Here is a 23367-nt window from a genome sequence, read left to right as displayed (position 1 = left end):
GTTTAATTGTATTTTTTTGTTGTTGTTTGTCTTTTCTAATACTTTAAAGTTGGTGTTTAGTTACTATGAATAGCAGTAAAACATAAATACCTAATCATATTTTCAAACTTCCTGTCAACTTTAACCACTTTTTAACTGAAAAACACGGTGGACCGCTGGATGACTGCTTCATAATGCCCTACCACTGGACAGAGTACGCTTTCTGAGGGAAACCCTGTACAAGCAGAGCTGTGTGTTGAACAAATGGGATCTTTTAATTGTTGATGACTAAGAAGCAACAGCATTCCCAAGTAGACGAGACATCTCTCCACTCTGCAACTTCCAACTGTGCCGTTAAATTAAAGAGGGAAGGAGGAGAGGGGAATAATCTGAACATCATGATTGCCGTCATGACCTTCAGAGAGATCAGGGTGACTTTCTATCTCTCTGCCAATACTGCAAAGCAAAGAAAGTAACAAGAATACGTGATTCATGAAAATCATACACAGAGTAGACTGAAGTTTACACAGTAGGCTTCAGAGATCCTGTTCCTCATAATAAAACTAAACTGTGCTAGTCTGGACCGCTGGATGCTGTGGTCTCTAGGCAACATGGGTCACCTACAGTGTTAAACAAGTGGACAAAATCTGGAGAACAGCAGCAGCAGCCAGAAACAATCCAGTCAATCATGCGGACAAGGTCGCTCCTGAGAAAAACGCACACATGTTCAAAACACCATTTACTTCAGTCACGACTGACAATTCGTGACTAAGCTGAACTTATTATAGTGCAGTGTTCTTCTGCTTTTAAACACAAAACAACTATATTAACAAGCAAGGTAAAGAACAAAAGCAAAAGTGAGGGACTTGTGTTCAAATGTTACAAAGCTTGTTCAGTCCATTTAGAGTGGGTGATAGAGCTGAAACAATTAACTGGATTAATTGTAATGAATCAATTATTGAAAAACTAGTCAACTAATTTAGTAATCAATTAATCATTAACTGGAGTATGCAGACTCAGAAAAGGTCATTTGCTRAAATAAAACACATATTCAGAGCAGTTATTAAACCAAGACTGTATAAAACAATATACCTAAAATAATCATTAGTTGCTGCCCTAGTGACAGGAACCGAGACAATAATCAATAAAAGCGTTTTCATCTCATTCCAGCTTTAAAACAACATGACAAAATTGGCTGACACGAGTGGGCCTGTTGCAATTAGTAATAAATTGCATGATAAATTAAAACAAACAAACTCAATTTCCATTTGCATAATTTATCGTTTTTCTTTCGTCTCTCTCTTTCTACCAAAAAGTCAATGACAAAAGTCTTCATTCTGATTTATTGGTCTCAACTAGCCTTTATTCAAGGACAATTTTGTTTATACACACTTCATAATTCAATTAATTTGTTGTTTTGGTTTATTTTTATTTTGGATATTTAAAATGTCTTTTGGTTATAGTGTTAAATGTTAATTAGAATTTAATCTTTGAGGATGTGTTCTTGATTTGTTATGCCATTACTGCCACTATGTTACTTGAAAATGGTCTCAAAACGACAATGTTATTGTTTGACAAAAACCTCAGGTAAAATTTATCATCCCGGAAAATTTGTTATCGTGACAGGCCTAGACAAGCTCCAAACAAGGTCCAAGAATGCARAACAATCCGACATGCAGCGATGGAGCTCTACTGAAAACAAGCTGCATTATTGGTTGATGGATGGCTGCGTGACGCTTGAGGGKGTTTTCAGAAGGAAACAAGACTAGGAATACCATTTAATTTAAACAAAGCAGTACCTTCAAGCACTAATGCAAACAGGAGTCTTTAACAAAAAGAAAAAACTTCTCCGATAGGAAAATAATTGAGTTGCTCCATCAGGCTGGTGTAATCTCTGTACCTCGACAAGCAGCATTGCTTCACTCAGGAATTTTAAAGTTGAGCTGATGCATGAAGGGACTTGATTTGAAAGTAACAAAATGACGCGTGCGCTTTGTGCCAAGAGTCAATTGTTTTAAAACATAAATGATCTCGTTCTTCTAAAAGAGTTCTGGGTGAAGAACTTTTCAATTAGTGCGAAAGCGCAGCCTYGTAATAAACCGACTGGTGATACAGGTGTTAATTGGACTTCATGCCTGACATGGGGTATTAACTACAGGCATTACCTAAAGTGTTTCCCTGAGAAATGGGTATTATCTTTGAGCCACTGGGGCTTCTAAAAGGCCTATCTATCCAAGCCAGCAGCAATAAATACACAAATAACAATAAACAATAATGTTCTGCAAAGCGCCGACGCCAAGTGCATGCTGCTGCCTCCAGCTGCACAAACGGCCCGAAATGGATTTTAAAATYCTGCACCCACTGTGCACACTGCAAGCGATCACTTCTCCAAACATTTCATTCTGTTAAACAGGTTATAATGAACTCTTTAGTTTCTAATGCACAGAAAATTTATTGTAAGGTGAGAATAACTTGCAGCTGTGTGTCTGCAAAAGCATAACAGATTATATGGTATTTTTAAGCCATATAATCACAGCTCAAACTTCTGCATAAAGATTTTTTTTTTCAGGTTAAAACTGGAGCGTTATTTGTCTACTCTGCAAGAAAAATCATTTCTATTTAGAYGTACTGAAACAACTGATGTTTTTAATTGCTTACATAACAAGAAAGTAAAAAAAAAAACAAGATAAAAATGTTTCATTCAGTTTTGTCTCATCATGTTATCACTGTATGAATCTTTGGATAATATGTGGAGAAAAACAAACTAAAAACCAACAGTTAGCTGCTTGCTCAGAGCATTAGTCGTGTAGTCAGATGGTCTTTGTAGTCTTTATGAGAGCAAAAAGAAGATGAGTCAGTGACGGACGGAGACAGTGACGACCAGACACCAACCTGCACAAGCTGKCACAAAGTGGCAGACTCAGAGAAAAAGAAASACAGAAATATTATTTACACCCTGAGACTACTACTCCTCGACACAGCCATCCATTGGCTCATTCCTAACCTCAAGATAATAAAAAAATATCAGTTAAAAACTATTTGTACCTTCCTCAATAACCAAAGACATTTATCAGTGTTTCAGAACATAAACCTGTTTTMTAATTGCTGCTTTTTGYAAGTTTTTACTGGTATTTTTGATTATTTGTCTTGGAAGGCCTCCTAACAATAACCCTAATCTCCAGCTTCCTCCAGAGATTCTTCATTAGAYAGGCCTGTTACAATAATCAATAAATCCATTAATCGCATGACAAATTAAAACAAGCTTAAGAATTTATATTGGCATGATCTCTTTTCCTRTCTTTTTACCAAAAACTGGATGATAAAATCTTCGTCTTGGTGTTTTGATTTCAACTAGCCCTTTTAAAGACAATTTAGCTGTTTTGTTTGTTTATCTTTGATATTTAAACTCCAGCTTTTAATGTTCRTTACAATTTAAGGTTTATTGATTTTTGAGAATATGTTCTTGCATTCTTTTGCCATTACCATGACATTAGTTGAAAATGGTCTCAAAACAACAATATCAGTTATCGCAATAACTTCTGTGACAATTTATCGTCCATCTAAATTTGTTATCGTGACAGGCGCAGATTCAGTTTACGTCTCAGGATGGGCCACTCCAAAATATTAATGCCATTTTCAGTAAGGAAAAACACACTTTGGTAAGGTTAAAATAAATATTTAAACCTAAATCTGCAAGGAGTATGAATAATTTGGGGCTGAACTATAAATTAACATAAGAGGATATTACTGCACAGTCTTCGAAACACAAGAATAGGTTCATTTCAAGCTTATAGGCGCCGATTATTTCCTTTAACAACATCAGTGAAATAAAACTACAAATTTCTGACAGATTTAAAACGGGACAGAAAAATCTTCTGGCATGCTCCCCATTTTAAGACGCCTGGGGGAATGGTATTTACGATCTCTGAAATGGTTCTTTTATTGCACTGCTCATTCTTCACATTGGAGGTTTTCTAACTTTAGGCTTTTTCTGAACTAAATAAGCGATRTTATTCACCGTCGCTTTATTCTTCTTCTCATTTTTTTTTTATCCACATTAAAGGTCACAATTATAAACAAAACAATATTAGAATATTTATTTCTAAAAACGGTTAGGGTTACGTTAACAGGACTTCCTGAATATCTTAAGATGCATGTCATATTTGGAGTGAGGGATATTTAAATTAAGTTGCTTTATAGCTTGGATGTGCCTAAAATAACWGATAATTTTTGTGAAATTTACTTTTTTTTAGTCTGCACCTTTCATCCACATGTTTCTGTTGAGAAAAACTGAGATTCTACCAAAAACTTTTAGAAGATTTAAAAAGAAAGAAAACACGTATTTTCTCCATTTGTACCAGGGATCAGCTGGTTATTGGTACCAGTACAAAAACAAAGAATTTCAGTTTCAAAATCACCAACAGTCTTAACTTTTTTTTCATGAAAAACATTAGAAAATGCAGGGCTAATGAGAGTTTTYGGCTGAGCACTGAAACGCCGCCCCTCCCCTACATGTTGCTGTGCACTGCCGGTCAGCCAACTAACACAAGACTACTACAGTTTTTCTTGTGCTTGTAAAAATATAGATAAATTTGGGTGTCTAGAAACATTTTCAGGGTCAAAAAACACTCAAGATCTTGATTCTAAACTAGCGTCAGCCACCATTCTGATTAAGGAGACGCCGATTTGAAGTGAAGCCTCAAWCTCYCCCTATTTAAAATTACAAAGTCTTACCAATGGCTAGATAATGTCAAATTTAGTAGGTGTTTTATGTACTGTAAAATCAAAGCCATAAATGTAATAATAATGCACATATGTAACAACCAATATTTTATGTTATTTTGGCAGTACAACAAATAATTGTTGGATTCATTCTTTTTTAAAAAATGGATAATGTTATATATTCATGTTTTAAATTATGAACTGGAAATTGTCAAACCAACACACGCCTCATTTATACATCACAATTTTATACATGAACATTTTACCATTAAGCTTTGGTTTTATGTAGAAGAGATTATTATAAAAAGAAAAAAAAGCAGTGTGACACATTTAAATAAAACATAAGCTGTGATTTTTTTGTTGTTTCAGAATACCTTCAGGTTGGTGAAAACAACTAAAATCATTTGTGTAAAACATCAATTTCTAGGGGCATTTCGGTAMATTTTTCAGAGTAGAAATGTTGAGATCATCAACTTCCTACTAAAATAAAGATTGAATAAACAGAAAAACAGGGAACATCTTATTTTAATCCCGTTTCTGACATTTTTGTCAAGCTGGTAATCCATGGAAAACTTGCYGTTTACTGAGGTGATAMCATCATCAAATGTTTGGSACAGACTGGTTTGGCACCTCACCTGTACGCTCCCGCAGAACGTAATCTGAACATCTGCCTACATCTTTATACACTTCTRCGTTAATGCATCCAAAAAGAAAGACGCACAGACATTTACGAGGCTTGCAGCTATGTTCGTCGCTGGGAACATTGCTGAGATTCCTGAAGAAGAAGGTCATAAATAGTTAAGATTCCTCCCAATGATCACCACACATTACGGCGTTCTTTAGGCGTGTCGAACACAAAAGGTCCAGCTGACCCGTAAGACATGTTTTTCAAGATTTTAGTCACTACAGAGTCAGCTGGGAGAGAGTATTTAAGAAATAACACTGTGATCAAAAATGTCACCTAAAAATACAATAATTATTTCACTGCCATTTGTAAAGCTATTGTTGAGCACTTCAAATGAGACAAAAATACGTAGGCRATGTCACTTCTGAGCTGTAAAAACATTCATTTGTTTGCTTTCATTAAATTACTCAATTATGAAACAATCAGCAACTTTTCAGCTGCTATTTTTGCTCCAATCACGTTGAATAGTAATCATGCTGAACTGGCTCCTCTCAGTTCATTTCTATAACTTAATGAAAACATACCTAGAATATTTTTGTCTTCATTGCTCCTACTGCAAAATATTCAGGCGATGTTTGGGTTCGGCTTGCCTAAAAATGAGCAGGATTTCTAAACAGTGTGCAAGAGGATGCACAATATATTGTAAATGTATCATTATATTTATATGCACATTGCAAAGAAGCACCTGGAGTACAATAAGTGTTAGTTACTAATTTAAGCAGCATGCATTAATATATTTGATGGCATATGTTGTTTAAAGCAGCATAAAAGACTGAAGAAMATAAAGATGTGTCAGTAAAACAAAAAACATACAAACTGTTTCATTGTAAACAACATTTTCTATCAGAACATTTTCTATCAACCTTGTGTTTGAGATGGAAATTATATATTTTTAATAGTAGTTATTATTAGTGGTTTGTTTAATTTGAACCTAAATCAGAATGACAGTAACATTTTTACTTTAACTTGCTACAAGCCATATTGCTTTAGCGAAAATTAATAAATATTATTTTATGTTTTCCTAAAATGGTGCMGCCTACTTGCATACCAAAAACAGCTTTACTAAGAGTGGAATAATTCGCATTTGTTCTTACCAAATCGTCTATATCCCCTTTGTTTTCCAGATTAAATTTACTAARTTTAACTGGGACCAAAATATGTAAGGACAAACTGTTAAATTCTTTTTTGTGAAAATTGTACATAGAAACCTGTGTAGCTGTTGGAACGAAAATATAAATAAATCAAYAAAAGAATAGATTAAGAGAAAGCATCGCTCTAACATGYAATTATGTAGATWTAAATTTTCACACCAGCTGAATATAATGGGCTAACTTATAAATAAATAACACATAATAAAGCTTCCCTTTTAATTACAAATCACACAAACCTCAACTTTTATTACATCTTATCGACATTTCATGATACGTCGACTTGAAAACACCGTACAAAGCTTTACCAACAAGCCAAATCCTTATCAATCTCAGCTGGAGACAACCAACTTCAGTTAGCAACTGTTAGCAAGCAGAGCTTCAAAGCTTTGAAACTGAGTTAAAACACATATATTTCCCACTCTATTAAAGCCCCCGGATATTTAGTGTCTGGCTGACACATTCCTGACATTCCACAGAGGGACTGGCTGTGGGTTGACAGGACGCCTGGACAGTTTCAGCTGCCCAAAGTTTACCGAAACCCTCTGATAGAGGACCAACATTAGCCAGCCGTTAGCTCGTTCAGCTAATGCTAGCCAACTGATTAGCTTCCAAGTGTAAAACTTTCCGTAATTAATTTTATTTAATTAGGCCGAATACACAGTGGATAGCAGGTCGAGTTCTTACCCTTTATAGTAAGCCTTGACCCGGACTTGGTGGGAATTCTCTCCGGGGTGGGACATGGTGCTGTCCCGCAACGTCGGCATCATAAGCTCCGCCGCGGACACTCGGATTCAGATTCACCGATACCTCCCTTCCCTCTTCAGCGGTGTGCACCACGCCCAGAAACACTGTGATTCAAGGGTCCCCAGACAAAAAAGGMCCCMAAATGAGTCAAAAGGTGGTGAAAACAGAGGTCCCGGGGTTCTTCGGTCAAATAAAATTAACCTGTAAAGTAAAGGAAAACTTACGGGTCCACCAAACAACTCCCTACCGCAAAGGCCTAGCGACGGACTCTACCAATAGAGGAATGTTCAGGGAAGCGAATAACCAACTTAAACACTCAAATGGACACGACACAAATATATAATCTAAATACTTACACGTATCTAAAGATTAATAGTAAATAACATTTTAAAATCAGCCTATTAGAATAACATATATCGAAAATAAAACGTTAMTATCGTTTTAGCATCGTTCTGACTGTACCAACTCCAGTTTTCAACAGTACGGYGTTGCCTTCGAGTTCCACACAAAAGCTCGGAAATAGTTAAAACCTGTAAGAGACGTTTCTCTTTCAGGTTCTCTGGCACGGAAATAACATAATTGACCAACAACAAAGAGGTGTGCTATTTTAAGTGGTGCTTTTTTTAAATGAAAAACGGAAAAGTGAAAATGGGCATTAAAATAAAATAAAYAAAATGACCTTGACTGGTAATTGTTTTAGAAATTGTTTACATTTTTCAATGAATTTACATTTTTATTATTTCATTTAAAGCCTTATTTATATGATTGATGTAATGTACATTCTAATGTCAAATAAACATCCATCCATCTTCTTGCATCCTTGTCCCTTAGTGGGGTTGGGAGGGTTGTTGGTGCCTATCTCCAGCTAACGTTTCGAGAGGCGGGGTAACCCTGGACAGGTCGCCAGTCTGTCACAGGGCAACACAGAGACACACAGGACAAACAACCATGCACACACACACACAAACACACACACACACACACACACTCACACCTAGTGGCAATTTGGAGAGGCCAATTAACCTGACAATCGTGTTTTTGGACTGTGGGAGGAAACCGGGGTACCCGGAGAAAACCCACGCATGCACAGGGAGAACATGCAAACTCCATGCAGAAGGACCGGGGCAAGGAATCAAATCCAGAACCTTCTTGCTACAAGGCAACAGCTCTACCAACTGTGCCACTGTGCAGCCCCCTGTCAAATAAACATACAAAACAATATTATTTTTCCTTCCTTAAATGTGGAAAAATAGCTGAATACTATGGCGAACAATCACTTCAAAATGTGGCAATTTTCAGGGTAAAGACCGCTTTAGGATTAGGTTATTTTCTGAGATTTCAGAGTACAATTGAGCAACTATCCCAGTGTAGTATTGCAGATTACACTTGAATGCCGCACGAGTTACAACCATTGGCAGCAGAGGAGGATGAGGATRAAATTCAGACATCCAGACCAGTAAAACATTTTTTTAAAAACTCAAAAAACAATTACCCTAAAAAAACAGAACTTCCTATAGGTTCTGATGGAGGGCCACCTGTTTCTTGTACACTGATAATTAACCCATAAATTAGTGAATATSCTGTATGAAGAGATTCCACCTAAATAATATATTATATAAGKAGATTTACGCTTTATGTACATGGACTGAAGAGAAAATAAGCATAGTGTCTTCATARGTCTGCCTAAAAAAATCAGTCAGCTGMWGCTGATCCAGATCACTGCTGCTCACTAAAACCAGGAATTTAAAGCACATCATCCGAGCTCTACACACTGGCTCTGTGTAGCTCGGAGAAGAGACTTTAAAATACTGTTGTTACTTTATAAATCACTTAAAATAAATCGCTGTTGCTCTACCAGCCTTCCAGACCTGTCAGGTCTTCTGGACCTGCTCCGTTCTGCATCCCAAGAACCAGAACCAGAMGCATTCAGCTTCTAATCACCACAAATCTGGAACAAACTTCCAGAAAACTGCAGAACAGCTGAAACACTGAGTCTAATAACCCACCTGTTTAGAGTTGCTTTTGACTAATAACAACTGGGACATTGATCAATATATTTGATGTGTTTTTTGCTTGATAATTTAGATTAAATGTAATTTTGGTTGTTTCATAATTGGTTAATGTATTATATTTTTATGACATAAAGCACTTTGAACTGCCTTGTTGCTGAAATGTGTTATACTAATAAATTTGACTTCTCTCCAAGTTCGCAGAGAGGGAAGACTCCAGATATTTGTTTCTTGACAAGGCTATCTAGATATGCAAATTTTTGAGACAAATGTTTATAATGTGCTGATAGAGCTAAGTATGGTGGAGGACTTATGAGGCTGTGGGCTTTTTCTCTTTCAAAGGCTCTGGGGAACATGTTAGGACACAAAATACCATGGATAATTAAATACAAAGGCATTTTAGAGGAAACATTTAGAGCTTTTTTTTCCCCCATAAAACCTGAAAATGGGTCATCGTTGGGTCTTTTAGAACAATAAGGATACAAAGTAAAAGGCCAAATAAATACAGAAAATGGTTAAAAAATGACTCTTCTTCCATGAGTGTCTTGATTCCCAGATGTAAATGTGATGGGAAACCTGTGTGGTGAGCAGAAGAACAAGAAAAATATAAGGGACGTATGGGAGAGATGCAATTTTCCTGTTGGCAAAACAGAAAAGGTTGCGATATCTGTTGGATCAGTGACTTTGTAGAGATGCATCATTTTTTAATGTGAGAAAGTATTCCCTGTGATCAACAAAAATACTCAAAGGTCAGATAATCTCAAATTTTGAGTGTGAGATTATCGCAAAACTACAGAAGATGAATTTATTTCCAAGCATTTTGCGGTTTTTTTTTTTTTTTTTGCCGGTAGGTGTATAAACAAAGTATTGTGTTTCTGTGAGGGGAACAAGACTAATTAGTGAATGCCGCATAGCTGATGGTTCTGGAGTTCACTCAGATTTGTTGACTCGAAGCACAACTGGAGAAAGAGAGACTTGCGGAGCTGACTCATGACCTATCAGAGGCGCATTGCTAAAAGCAGTGACCTGCGTCAGAGTTGGTGGAAAACGTCACCCACTCACAGTTTTCCACTCACACTTTCATCCAGGCTTCAGAAAGTCTTTGAGATGCTCAGATTGTCTGTTTGCTGCTCTTTCTTACAGAAAAATGAAACACCTGAGAGCTATTAGGCTGCATGAATCACGACTTAGTGTCCGCTCCCTCATTACTGATTTCTGTTTCATATTTTTGCTGTTTCCACTCGGATTCATTGTTCACTGCACTCAAGTGTCTCACAGTGCTGAGATTTTGTTTTGGGGCTGCAACACAAGCCACMTTTCACTCTATTTCATGCATGTAAAGGTGTTTTAAAATTAATTTTAATGAAAAAAAAAATGCAAGAGAGAACAAAAATATTACAAGACAAAAACAAAATGTATTATGACTGATTTATTTACATATCAACAGAAAATAAATTATTKAATAAAATATCTATTTAAGGGCTTATACCCCTTCTCTTTCTGTCTTCAGACAAACAAGTCTTGTGTAAAAATTTCAAACATTATTTTTATTAAAGCAGTTTTGTGATTAGTTATTAATCTGTTCAAAAACTATTCTGAGAAAGATTACTTGGATCATTTAGAAACAAAGAAAAAGTTGTCATTCAAGTTTATAAATTAYTGTATTGTGATTTTTTTGTGGTGGTTTATTTGTCATCAGCTCATTTTTAAAATGAATCAAGAATGCTAAAAATTATTTGTTACTACCAATAAAGAGTCTAAATTATTTTAATTTTGTTCTTAATTTGTTTTTATTGTTAATGTGACATCTATATTTTGACTTAAATGTTTTTTTTTATTACTATCTTTTCTTATTTTTATCATTAATGTGTCCTTTATTTAAAAATGAATCTGTCACTTGTATTTCAGTAATTAACCACTAGAGGGCACTGTTTAAAGATTAAAGTAAAAACAGCTCAGTCTGCATTGATCTCCGGTTTGTGGCTGGATTTTTATTCATGTTTATTCCTATTTTTCACCATATAAACAGCTGATGATTTTTTTACAGTTATTGTTAAACATTATGGAAATCTACCAAACAGACTGTAGATGGTAAATAAGAACACAACGTGACAAATCTTGAAAAAACMTTTTGAAAATAATTTCTACTTAGTATTTATTCCTGACGATGCATTGCAAAAATGTGGAAGATAACCTGAGACAAAATCTCTTTTCAGGGGAAAATTTGTACAGGACGCAGACCGGAGTGTAGGACACAAAATAAAAACTACTATTTAAACATTATGAATTTCACTTACACACAATGCAAATAAGAAAAGAGCATAAGGTTAAAACTTAAATTAATTTAAAAGGGGACTAAGAGTAGAAATAACATTTTTTTCAGTTGTCAAGAAGTTTTAAATTCATTGAGGGGAAATGACTTTTGCAAATTGTGCGTAAGAAAAAGTTTTTAAGTTCTGAACAAATTTTATGGACACTRAAAGAGGATGTGATGAGCAGGTATCGTTCTGACCTTTTAGGATTTAGGAGCCTGTTTAACAGAGGCTGTATTARTCTAAACTACAGTATCTTCACCATATAGGTGGAACTTTACATTTAGMAAATTTCTTTCCAAGTCATTTATAAAAATGATAAAAGGAGCAAGAAAWTTTTTTGCAATTTTCATTTTTATCCTCTGTGCTGATTTATGACAAACACTAACAAAATACCTGAGATAAGTTGGCCCAACTTCTTCAAATCGGACAAAAATTGTGTCAAACGTTTGTGCTACACTTGTGTAGCAAACATTTTCATTTTGCCGGCATCATTTTAAAGACATTAAAAAAAGTTTCCAGAGGTCATGAAAGGTTAACTTGTTAAATTCGTGTATTTAATCGAATCTTCAGTAATGAAACTGAACATTGTGATGTTTTTGTACGTTAGAGGCCAGATTTAAAGCCCAGATCGGGTTTATTTTCACCGACACCAAAAACCCCCCACTCACCTACATTTGTGCAGCAAAATGTTTTGTTTGTGCCGCTTTAGCTTTGATGATATTAATAAAAGTTTAAAGGCCAAATGTCAACCAGCTCCTCTAAATCAAGATGACCTTCAAACTTTCATTAGCATCTCCAAAGCCAAAGCAACACAAACAAAAAAATTTGCTGCACAAACGTTTGACACCATTTAGTCTAATTTGAAGAAGGTGGAGGGACCAACTTCACTCAGGTTAACAAAATTCATTAAGTTTGTAATCATAAGAAAATCTGAAAAAGCTGACACTGCATGAACATGCTGTGTGTGCAAATCAAGCTGTAAATATAAGTGAGTTCAACTTCTTAGACTCACTTATCACAGAATGTTGCTGCCCGAATCTGTATAGATATTTTTTGTTGATTTTTTTGCAGTTACGTCAAAATGATTCCCACACAAAAACAATTTGCTGAAGTTTCTTTATTTGAAACAGTTCCCAGAAAGACTTACAGATCAGGATACAGATTAAAATAGATTCTGAAACTGCTTTATAAGTGCAAATGAGTACATTTCTCTACTGAAAAATACTACAGACGACAGAACACCATTSCTGCACAGGGAATGTGGTAGCTGGATGTGAAACTCGTCGATGGAATGTCTGAAGTGTGCCGTGACGATCGCAAAGTTACACCGAATGTACAGACAGAAGGTTTCCATGCACGCCGTTTGGTCTACAAGACTACTGTGCAAAACAAGTCACATTTTAAGACTATCAGTATTTCTGTAAATGTGAGACTGAAATGATTGAGCTGATGGCAGCTGAATGCCCACCATGAGGTTGATCTGTTTTCAGGCACTGCAAAGGCTGATTCATACATTCTCAAAATCAGGTAATGCTTTATTTTAGTAGTTGCTGTAAATTCAAACCTATATCAAGTTATTCTMCTGCTCAAATAAATTACTTGGCACCCATGAGATGTAGAACGGTTTCAATGRCTAAGCMGGTGATCCAATTTAAATTACATGACGTGTAAAATAAAGCGCTACCCTAAAGCTCTATATTCTGTGCTGAGGCTTTAAATTTATTGCATCGACACTCAGTCCAGACATGCATGYAACTGCATGAATAAATACACCTGAATCACTCAGAAATCTGATAATATCACATGTATTGTGAAGCTCAACGGGAACARAAAGGGTTAAATTGAAAGCTAGTTTTTAAAATGATAACCAGGCTACAAATACTCAAAGGAATGGAGTCATTTCCTTCCTCGCCAACACGGTTTGAAATGACAGCAAAGTACATTAAAATATCTAGAAATCATAAATTAATGTATATATATATAAAAAAAAAAAAAATAAAAAAAAAGAACTGAGCCTTCTTCTGCAGAAGCGGCTTCAACATGTTTGCCTCTTTCTCGTCCTTCCCTCTGGGATGAAAATGGTAGAAGATTTTCCCGATATGCAGCGGCAGCAGCAGCAAAGSGTGTGGAGACGACACTTATCTCCTCCGAGAACAAGCAGAGCAGAAGGGCGGGACGAAGCTGTAGAGAGAAAACGTCTTGGCTGGACGGCGGCTCGGCTCAGGGGACGCTGCCGGATCCGAGGGCGTCTTTCTCTGCGGACATGGACCTGAGCAGCTCCTCCACCCAGCGGACCTCCGAGGCCACCTGCTCGGCCAGCGCGTCGTAGCGGTTCTCCAGACGCCCAAACTTGCGCTTCAGGTTGTTGGCCGACTGCATGGTGAGCCGGGTGTCCTCCTGGCACTTCCTGCGCTGCGTCTGGGAGCGCTGCAGCTCCTGGCGGATGTGGCTGAGGTCGGCGGAGATGCTCTGGTTCTCCTCCTTATACCAGCCCTCCTTCTCCTCGTAGATGGACAGCAGCGCTGCCACGTCCTCCTGGCAGGAGCGCTGGTTGCGCTCCAGCTCCTTCAGGCCCTCCTCCGCGGCAGCGATCTCCTCCAGCACCTGGGAGAAGCGCTCAAAGTTCACGTAGGTGTTGTTGGGAGGCATGCTGGAGTGCGACTTGATGGTGTACTCCTTCAGCCGAGTGGTCTTCAGGCGACGGCGCTCCGTTTTGTGATCCCGATCCTCCTGGCGCACGTTTCGCCTCTTGATAACCTGAAGAAATCAAAGATCGGAAATTGAGAAGACGCTCCACAGATATTACGACAGAATGCTTTGCCAGACTAAAACTTCCAGAATCCTCTAAGGAATAAACTGAAAAGGTTAAAGATGATCTATTATCCTTCCCCGTTAGGATAAACCATTAAATTTTTGCACAAAATCATTCTTAGGTGATGAGATTTTAGTCTGATCAGTTCTGTCTATTTTGAGCTGTTTTAGGGTCTCTTGTCACTTTAAATCCACATAAGCTGCTGCTGCTGGCAACRCCCCCAACTCACCATTATGCTTGCATTTAAAAAAGACTGCAAAATGATGTAAAATCATACAACCATGCATCTTTGAAAAGCAGAAGTAGAGCCTCCTGCACAACCACCAAGAACGCAGCAAGTGATTTCTGGATGGTAAGTCGACAACAAAACAGCAGCAGCCATTATTACAGCAGTGAAACCAGCTGACCAAATGTTCTGGAACTCTGCTTGGGTTGCTAGGTAACGACACAGCGCCTGTCGAATGTGACGCTACATTGAAACGGCTCATTTTTCCGAAACCAAGAAAACATTAACTTATTGATAAACAGCTGGCGGTTTTATTTAAGTTTTTTTTTTTTCCTTTTGCTGTTTTCAGAAGCAGTAGAGACCCAAATGGAAGTACAAAAATATGCAAAATGAGAACTTTGCATAAAATATGGAAGAATAACTGGATGACTGGTTACTTAGGATAACAGATAAAGAAATGGACTAATGCACTGACAGAAGGATGAGTAGATAAATGGATGGAGGAAAGAAGGCATAAAGGACTGATCAATAATGGACAGAGACAGACTAATTGATAATTGTATTATTGGTTGCATGGATAACAGATTAATGGATGATAAGAGGAAGAAAGGATACATTTATGGATGAATAATAGACAAATGAATTGACTTATTAATGGATGGAATGGTAGATAACAACAACTCTCTCTAATTTCTTAATCTATCCAGACTTGGGAAAACATTTCCTGAATTTTCCAGCTGGCGTAAAAACCCTTAGATTAAACTCCCTGGACTTTAAATGAGACTCCAAACATCCCGTAAACASTTTCTGTACAATCTGCTCACCTGACGAGAAAATTAAGAAATTACAAGAATAATAAAAGCATAAAAAACCTGATTAAACGAGTCAGTAGATCTACTAAGCACCATTTCTAAGTTTTGATGGGAACAGTGAAATAATGAATAATTAAAATGCCAACCTTAATCCAGGGATGCTCCAGACTGTCATCAATTGTCATTCTCTTCCTACACAAACAGAAATCATTCATCAAGTTACCATTTCTTCTAACCTAAGATGCAGTAACAAACAATATGAATCCATGAGTTTTACTTATTTTATTACTTTGGGTCTTTGACCAGCAGGCGGCGTATGAAGTCCTTGGCCAACTCGCTGGTGTTGCTGAAATATTCCTCGTCAAAGTCGTAGTTGACAGCCGAGATGTTGGTCAGAGTCTCCTGCTTGGTCTCGCCGAGGAAAGGCGACGCTCCGCTCAGTCTGGCAGACAAAACGTTTCCCGTCAGAGCTCACTTTAGAAATGATTCGACCGAATGCTATGATGAGAAACTTTACTCACAGAATGTATGTGATCACTCCGATGCTCCTGCAAGCAGGAACAGATGAGTTAAGATAAGCGGCAGGTTGGTAAACATCTCTAGATGAGAAGAGGAAAATAAAACAAACCAAAAAAAAGACTCCTCACCACATGTCTGCCTCCAGGCCGAGTGGCTCGTAGTTAACTATTTCTGGCGCTGTAAAAAGCATGAAAGAATGAAAGCTTTAATTCAAACCAGATGTGATCTGAAGCCAAACATTTTCCACTTACGAGGTTTAAACTCGGAGTGCAGCTGTGAGGCCTTACCGACAAACTCCGGAGTCCCAAAGATGTTCTTGAACTCGTTTCCAGCTTTGATCTGGTGAGCGATCCCAAAATCAATCAGCTTGATCCGGGGGTTGGGAACGTTCTTATCCAGCAGCATAATATTCTCAGGCTGAAGGATTAAAAARAGAAAAGGATTTTTACTTTTCAAGGTGACCTATTATGCTTCCTTGTTAGGATTGGCCTGTAGGATATACAGAACATGTTCTTTACATATTTTTACACAAAATAATTCTAAGATGAGGTTTTAGTTGCTCAGTTCTGCCYATTTCAGAATGGCTTGTTCCACCGTGTCTTGTCGCTTTAAATCCATATAAACTGTTGCTGACCACGCTCCTCAATTCATCGTTTACTCTCACATGTGAAAATGGCTGMAAACAGATGTGAAATTATACAACTATACACCTTTGAAAAGCAGAAGTGGAGCATCCTGCACAACCAATAAGAATGCAGCGAATGGCTTCTGGATATTAAGTCAGCAACAAAAGACTTGTCTTTTCCAGCAGCCATTGCACAGCGGTAAAACCAGCTGACCAAACATACTAGAGCTCAACTTGAGTTGCTAGGTGACGGGCTGGGGTTCGGCTGGGGTTGCTAGGTAATGGTGCAGTGCCTGTAGTATGTGACTTAACAATCGAAACGCCAAAAATCACAAACTTATTGCCAGGAAATGGCTGGTTGTTATTTTTAAGCACGAGGCTTAAAGCAATGCAGATAATTTTTTTCTTTTAAACAGAAAAAGTAATATAAACACAGAATGACAATTATATTTCCAAATATAAAACACATTTCATCACTACTAATTTGGTTAAAAGTGGCAAAAATTATTTTTATGTCTAGTTTCCATAATTTTCCACTAAAGTGGATAAACGACCTGCTTAATGGATGAAAGGAAGAATAGAAGGATTGACGGGTTAAGATCTGCTGACTTAGATCCAATGATTTATTTTCTTTCCCAGACGACAAAAGAACTCCAAAATGCTTTGAGAAGGTAGAAACATCACTACAGAGCTAGCTAGGAATTTTATTTTGTTTTTTAAAACTCTTCACACTTTTCCTCTACAGTATAAGAAGAAGTATTACTTCTTAAGCAGTATTACTTTTGAGCCTAGTTTCATTTGTTTCATGGAAAACTACCAGGGTTAACACCTGAAGCCCTTAGCAGCCTTTAATCTCCCACCAGTTCCCCTCGGACGGCTGACCTTCAGGTCGAAGTGAGCGATGCGCTTGGAGTGGAGGTAGTGGACGCCGTCCAGGATCTGCTTGAGGAACTGCGTGGCCTCCTCCTCGGTCAGAGACTCCTTCTCGGCCAGGAAGTCGAACAGCTCCCCGCCGGACACCAGCTCCAGGATCAGGATCACGTCCGTCTTGTTCTCAAAGATGTCGTGCAGCGTGATGATGTTGCTGTGCTGGATCTCCCGCAGGATGTTGACCTCGCGCTCGATCTCCTCGCGGCTCACCCCGCGCCGGCTGGACGACAGGCGCCGCTTCTTGATGAACTTGGCCGCGTACTCGACGCCCGTGCTCTTCTCCTTGCACTTCCGGACGATGGCGAACTGTCCACTGGAGAGAGAGGGAAGACCAAACCTCTTGTAGCAATCTATTTAACAAAAACGTATCACACACCGCAGTAGAAATGGTCAGAAATCTGCTGACCATCATGGTGGACATGAATATTGTACTRAATTTGGACTTTTAATGATGCATTCGAACTAGGGGTGGATGATACAGACTTTAAACTTTATTGGGTTATTTTTTGATACTATTGAACTTTGATACTAAATATAAGTTTAGGACAAACATTCTTATTTACAATAATCTTCTTCAGGATGCCACGTACTTAAAAAGTGTGATTTATATCAGTAGACTGCACAGTAAGTAGATTTAATATTTTATAATTTATTGGTGCTTTCATGGGACAAACAGTGGAGAAAATGGCAAAAATATCATTTTCTATCATACTGTCAGTTTTATTTTTTATTTACCTTCAATGACTAAAATTGATCATTATAACAATAAATCAAAATCATATCATAGGACATTTTTCATGATATGATATATGATACATACACATTGCACAGTATCTGTCATAATAACCAATTAATCAATTAATCATTTGATAAATTAAAGTGAGTTCAATAATTTCCATTCAGATGATTAAGATTTTTTTGAAGAGCAATTATGTTTACAGAGAGTTCATAAATGGTTTTGTTTACAGTTTCGGTTGTGTGCTTTTATTTCCTTTCCATTTATATTTTTTAGGTTTTATTTAGTATATTTTAAATCTCTTCCTGTTCCAGTGTTAAGTGTTACTTAAAGTTTATATTTCTATTTTCTACAACAAATATTATTGTTTATTGAAATAATTACTGGGACATTTACAGGCCTATACTTACACTAATATTTGATTAAATGACCTTCAGGAACCACAAGCTCAATTTATAATCTTTGGGGGATATTTTGGCTGGATTTGTCATCCATTGCCCCACAGGAAAGGGAAGAGTTACTTTAAATATAGTTAAACAAGCCATTTTCCCACAAATGTTCAATCAGGTTGATGTCAGAGAGTTAGGGGGGGAAGGCCATTCAAGAAGCTTCAGATTAACATTTCAAACACAGTTTGATGTGGAACATTTAAGTATGTGCAAGTTTCCAACATCTGCCAGGTCATAGGAAACTGGTTGGGATGTTTGGGATCAAACCAGTTTCCACAAACACGGAGATGCCGGAACGCCACAGACGCTGTCTGGAGTGAAGCCAGTTTAAAATCAACATAGACCGACGTTAAGTACTAATTTATGCACCCAACTGATGCAAGCTGTAATCAGTGCAAACTGAAAAAGCCACTTTAATTATACAGCTGAGGAAGATTCAAGACCTTCATTAAATGCCAATGCTAATGCAAATAGTGAATATTTGAATATTGATTAAGCCTGTACCTTATTGAAACTCTAAATGTAAATTATGCTAACAGATATTTTCTTAAAAGAGTGAGAGACTCCTTTCAGACAGACAGAAATCTTGCAAACAAAGCTCAATATCAGCGTCATTTCAGGACAAGTCCAACACTAAATAACCATTTTAATTGCACTTCAAAACAACTACATGGAGTGAAATGTTATTTATAAAAAAGAACATCTAAGTGAAACCAAAGTGGAAACATAACAGCAGGATCTGTCCCTGTAGGACTGTTAATTCACATCCGTTTCGGGAAACAAAAACACTCTGACACTGTCCCGATGTTTAGAAACACTCCACCACAGCAAAGGAGGAAAGGGACAGCGAGAGCCACTGACGTCACAGTTTTTGCTGCATTACTGCAGAAAGAGATTAGCCAAGGCGGGAAGGTGGGTCAATCTCTTTAAAAAAAAAAAAAAAAAGATGACTCGTCTTTAAAAGTGTCCAGTGCAGCATAAAAGTGCATTCAATTATATTTTATGTTGCTGATGCAAACTCGTTATGATCTCAGTTTTTTTTTTTTTTTTGGCAGCCTGGAGTTCATACCTGACAGATCAATAAACTGTGTGGTCCAGATACGCTCATAATTACAAGAAATAGATCACTGGAGTTTAGCTATACAGCTGAGGAAGCCTTATTAGAATTTCATAAAGTGCTTTGCATGCATTTTGCCTGGCACTAAAGGGCTACTGTACTGAAATTAAACACCTGAAAAACATGTTTCTGTCAAGTGGGAATGGTTCCTACCTGCCCAGCTCCTCTCCCATCTCGTAGTAGAGCTCAACATCTTCCTGCCTGAAGCCAGCCATGGYGCTGACGACGCTAACTGTGAGGGGAGAAGGTCCTGCAGGTGTCCTGCAAAGTAAAGAGAAAGTTAACTATACATATCAGTCAATAAAAAAAAATAAATAAATAAAAGTTGCATACACATAGATGCATCACTGTCATATTTTAATTCAATAGAATATTAGAAGTCTAAAAAGGATTCATAATAGACATGTTTTGTTGTCTATTATGGGAAGTCAGATGTTCTTTGACAGCCCTTAATCAACAAAAATGTGCATGCTAATAAAGCTGACTCTTCACAAAGTGCTGCATCCTAGTATAATGATGGAAAGTTGAGTGGAAGGAAAAAGTTGCTCTATGTCCCTCTTAAAGTTCCACAACCATACTGTCTGCTGCATGAAAAACTGCAGAAAAACTGCATGGTTGCCAAACTTCATAATTTGCTCAAAGCACCAATATGCATTTTATTCACCACCGTATCACTGTGCTTGATTGGCCAAAAAAAAACTTGCCTGACTCAATTCAAATATGAAATATTTAGAGTATTGTCAAAAAATAAATAAATAAAAAGTTAACACTTTTAGCAAGACAATTTTAAGAAATAACATTGTGTACTGAATCCATCYAATATAAATGTTCCTTTTTGAATTTAAATACTAAAATGGATTCAACTATGGCTGGTTCTCTAAGAGCAAAACATTCCCTTATTATTATTTTTTTTTAAGATAGTAACCCGAGTTATAAAGCAGCATAAGAGTTTCCTGCCTGAATGGACGTTCAGCTGCTCTCCTTGTCCTGCCTCCTGTCCTCCTTATTTGGTTGTAGTGAAAACACAGCTTTAGTTTTCAGACACTTTGGGGCTGATGTCAGACCTCTGCATACCAGTCTTACTTAGATCACCTCCTGCTCATGCTTCAGCAAACTGACTCAATTAAAGGGCCCGGAGCGACCTCACAAAGAGATGTTTTACCTTTTAGTTCTTCACGCTGCACAAAATATRCCCAAGTCTAAAGGTTTTTATGAACGACACAATTTMTGATTAACGTTTTTGTTACGGTTTAAAAAGAAAACGGGCTTTTCCTGAGAAATACAACCGATAAAACAACCAAACGACAAACGTGTTACAGAYTACACGAATCAAACTGAAAACCCACACATATCCCGTTATTTTATTCATGATTGAAGGAGTTTCAACGCATTAACAAGAAGGAACAAAACGAATCCTGACAACGGAAGACAGCTAGCTATAGCTCGGTACATWACCTAGCGTTAAACGCCGGCTGTCGTTGTTTTATTAATTTAAACCTCACAAAAAACTACAAAAACATAMATTATGACAGCGAAATACACAGCTAGTCAGMTTAAAAGAGAAAACATTACAGCAATGGATACTCACCGTACGGTTCGCTACAACTACTGCMTTCCTCATCCAACTAGCTGAGTGGATCTCCTGGTTTATCAACTAATTGACGTCAAGACAGAGAACTTCCGGCATCTAACTTCAAAGTAAAAGTTTTTCAGAGAATTTCGTGGATTTTTATTTTAACCTCCTGACTACCAAGAAAAAAATATTGTCCAACCACTATTTTTTTTTAAATCCCACAGTCTTTGTAAGCCAATAAAAKGTTTTATGCACTTACTTTGTCTCTTCCCATAAAATGTGTTGTTACTGATGAATGCCATTTTTATGAATTAGAAAAAAGGTATGTACAAAAGTTCCACCCCTTCACATGTGGTATCATTGAAAAGCCCTAAGGAATTAATTCAGTAGAATGCAGGAGGTGGGAGATATTCAAGTGTAGAAATGTCCTCTACAGAGGACAAAAATGAACTGCTGGTAGTCAGGAGAATAATTAAAAAATGACAAGGTGTTTAACATTAAAATAAGCTACAAAAATGAGAGTATACCAGGATAAACTGAAAAAGTAATTWAAAAAAAGTTAAAATAAAAACWAATAAAACAAGAAATCGCTTGGATTTATGGTAAGTGYCAAAATTTAACAAACATGCATTTTAGTTATATTTCTATATGTGTTTATTAAAATGACAAATGCATTTATTAGATAAACTAAATTCAAAACATTTGTTTACAATAATGTCTAAAATACAGTTAAGTAATCAAATGTGAAAACCATTAAGAAGAATTTGAATTCACCATATTTCAAAAKATTATATGACCATTTAGGCATTTATTAAACTATTACAYGGTCCTCTGAGGCAAAGCACACCAGTCCATCTCTGGTGTGCTAAAAGAGATCAGTTTTAATTTAATTTAATTAATGTTTTTGTCTGACCTAGTTAAAGTCTATTTTTGAAACTCATCAGCTATCTGTTCACAATTATAAACTTAAGTAAACTTGGGTAATGCAGAAAGATAATAATCCAAAGTTCATTTCTAGATGGCTGAAAACAAAACATGTAGGTTTTGGATCGGCCAAGTCAAAGTCTGAACTAAATTGAACTGAAATGCAGTGGTGAGCATAGGCGTTGATAATTATACTGAAATGTCTGCAATGCCTGGTTGGGATGGTAACTATAAATTTYTTGCATGACAGATATAAATAGCGTGAATTTATACAATGAATTCATRTGATTTATTAAAAAGTCAGATTATTTTTTTAAATCAGATTAAAAAAAAAAAGATTCTCGATTCCTTGTGAAAGTATAACCTCTTATTGTGAAGTYTGAAATTCTTCAGATTCCGCTAATAATGGCTGACATGACACAGGTAAAATATACACCAGAAGGAAGGACATATGGAATGACATCAGGCTGAAAGTCTACTGCATCATGTCTGAATAACAAGATCGAGCACGCAACAACAAAGATTATAGAGTGGTCCTGCTGTGAGCTGCGGATGTAAAATACCAATGACATTGTTKAATAAATGTGGCAGAATTACAGCTGCCTGTCTTTTTTTTAAACTTATTCAGTCTTATGATGCTGTATTTAGCTTTGTAATTGCACCAATAAAACGGTAATTGAACAGTTTGAAACGCGGACACTTAAYCCTGTTAAATGCAAACCCCTTTTTCAACTAAAAACTATCCTCAAAAGTTGAAAAAGATGTTCCCTGACCGGGAATCGAACCCGGGCCGCGGCGGTGAGAGCGCCGAATCCTAACCACTAGACCACCAGGGAAGATGCTAACTGCAACGAAAGAGCAGAAATTGAAAATGGTAACACAACACAATAGTGTGATGTTTCACTTCTATTTATGTTTAGGGAGAMAAATATAACCCACAGACTGTTCCACATTATGTATCCGTTGTAAAAACTATATTTTACTTTATCTTAATCTAATCCAATCAGAAATGAGCTCTTGATTGCCTCCTGATGAAACC

General features: G+C 37.0%; 2 protein-coding genes and 1 non-coding gene across 4 annotated transcripts in view; all 3 read right to left on the bottom strand.

Moving 5' to 3' along the window:
- prkci (protein kinase C, iota) overlaps positions 1–7739 on the bottom strand; it is a 36666-nt gene extending 28927 nt beyond the window's left edge. The window contains exon 1 of the mRNA XM_008434569.2: positions 7222–7739. Coding sequence (XP_008432791.1) covers positions 7222–7304 — 83 coding nt within the window. The 5' untranslated portion in view covers positions 7305–7739. The remainder of the gene's footprint in view (positions 1–7221) is intronic.
- A 4965-nt stretch (positions 7740–12704) lies between these two features.
- Positions 12705–21509, bottom strand: dapk3 (death-associated protein kinase 3). 2 transcript variants are annotated; one of them, XM_008434449.2, is made up of 10 exons: positions 21420–21482; positions 20789–20833; positions 19985–20092; positions 17482–17842; positions 16262–16391; positions 16103–16151; positions 15977–16003; positions 15745–15897; positions 15602–15647; positions 12705–14362 (listed from the first exon to the last, which is right to left on the bottom strand). In XM_008434449.2, the coding sequence occupies exons 3-10, from the start codon at positions 20044–20046 to the stop codon at positions 13826–13828; spliced, it is 1365 nt and encodes a 454-aa protein (XP_008432671.1). In that variant the 5' UTR covers positions 20047–20092; positions 20789–20833; positions 21420–21482; the 3' UTR covers positions 12705–13825. The 2 variants fall into 2 exon arrangements, with proteins under 2 accessions (XP_008432671.1, XP_008432670.1); XM_008434448.2 differs by lacking the exon at positions 20789–20833 and having other exon boundaries at positions 21420–21509.
- Positions 21510–23092: 1583 nt separating this feature from the next.
- Positions 23093–23164, bottom strand: trnae-cuc (transfer RNA glutamic acid (anticodon CUC)). Its single transcript has one exon. It is a non-coding gene; the product is annotated as a tRNA-Glu (tRNA).
- Between the last annotated feature and the right edge of the window lie 203 nt (positions 23165–23367).

Source organism: Poecilia reticulata, linkage group LG17, assembly GCF_000633615.1.
Source record: "Poecilia reticulata strain Guanapo linkage group LG17, Guppy_female_1.0+MT, whole genome shotgun sequence".
In the NCBI taxonomy this organism is placed as follows: domain Eukaryota; kingdom Metazoa; phylum Chordata; class Actinopteri; order Cyprinodontiformes; family Poeciliidae; genus Poecilia; species Poecilia reticulata.
Note: the sequence above shows the minus strand (reverse complement) of the source record. Positions and strands in the feature narration are given on the sequence as shown.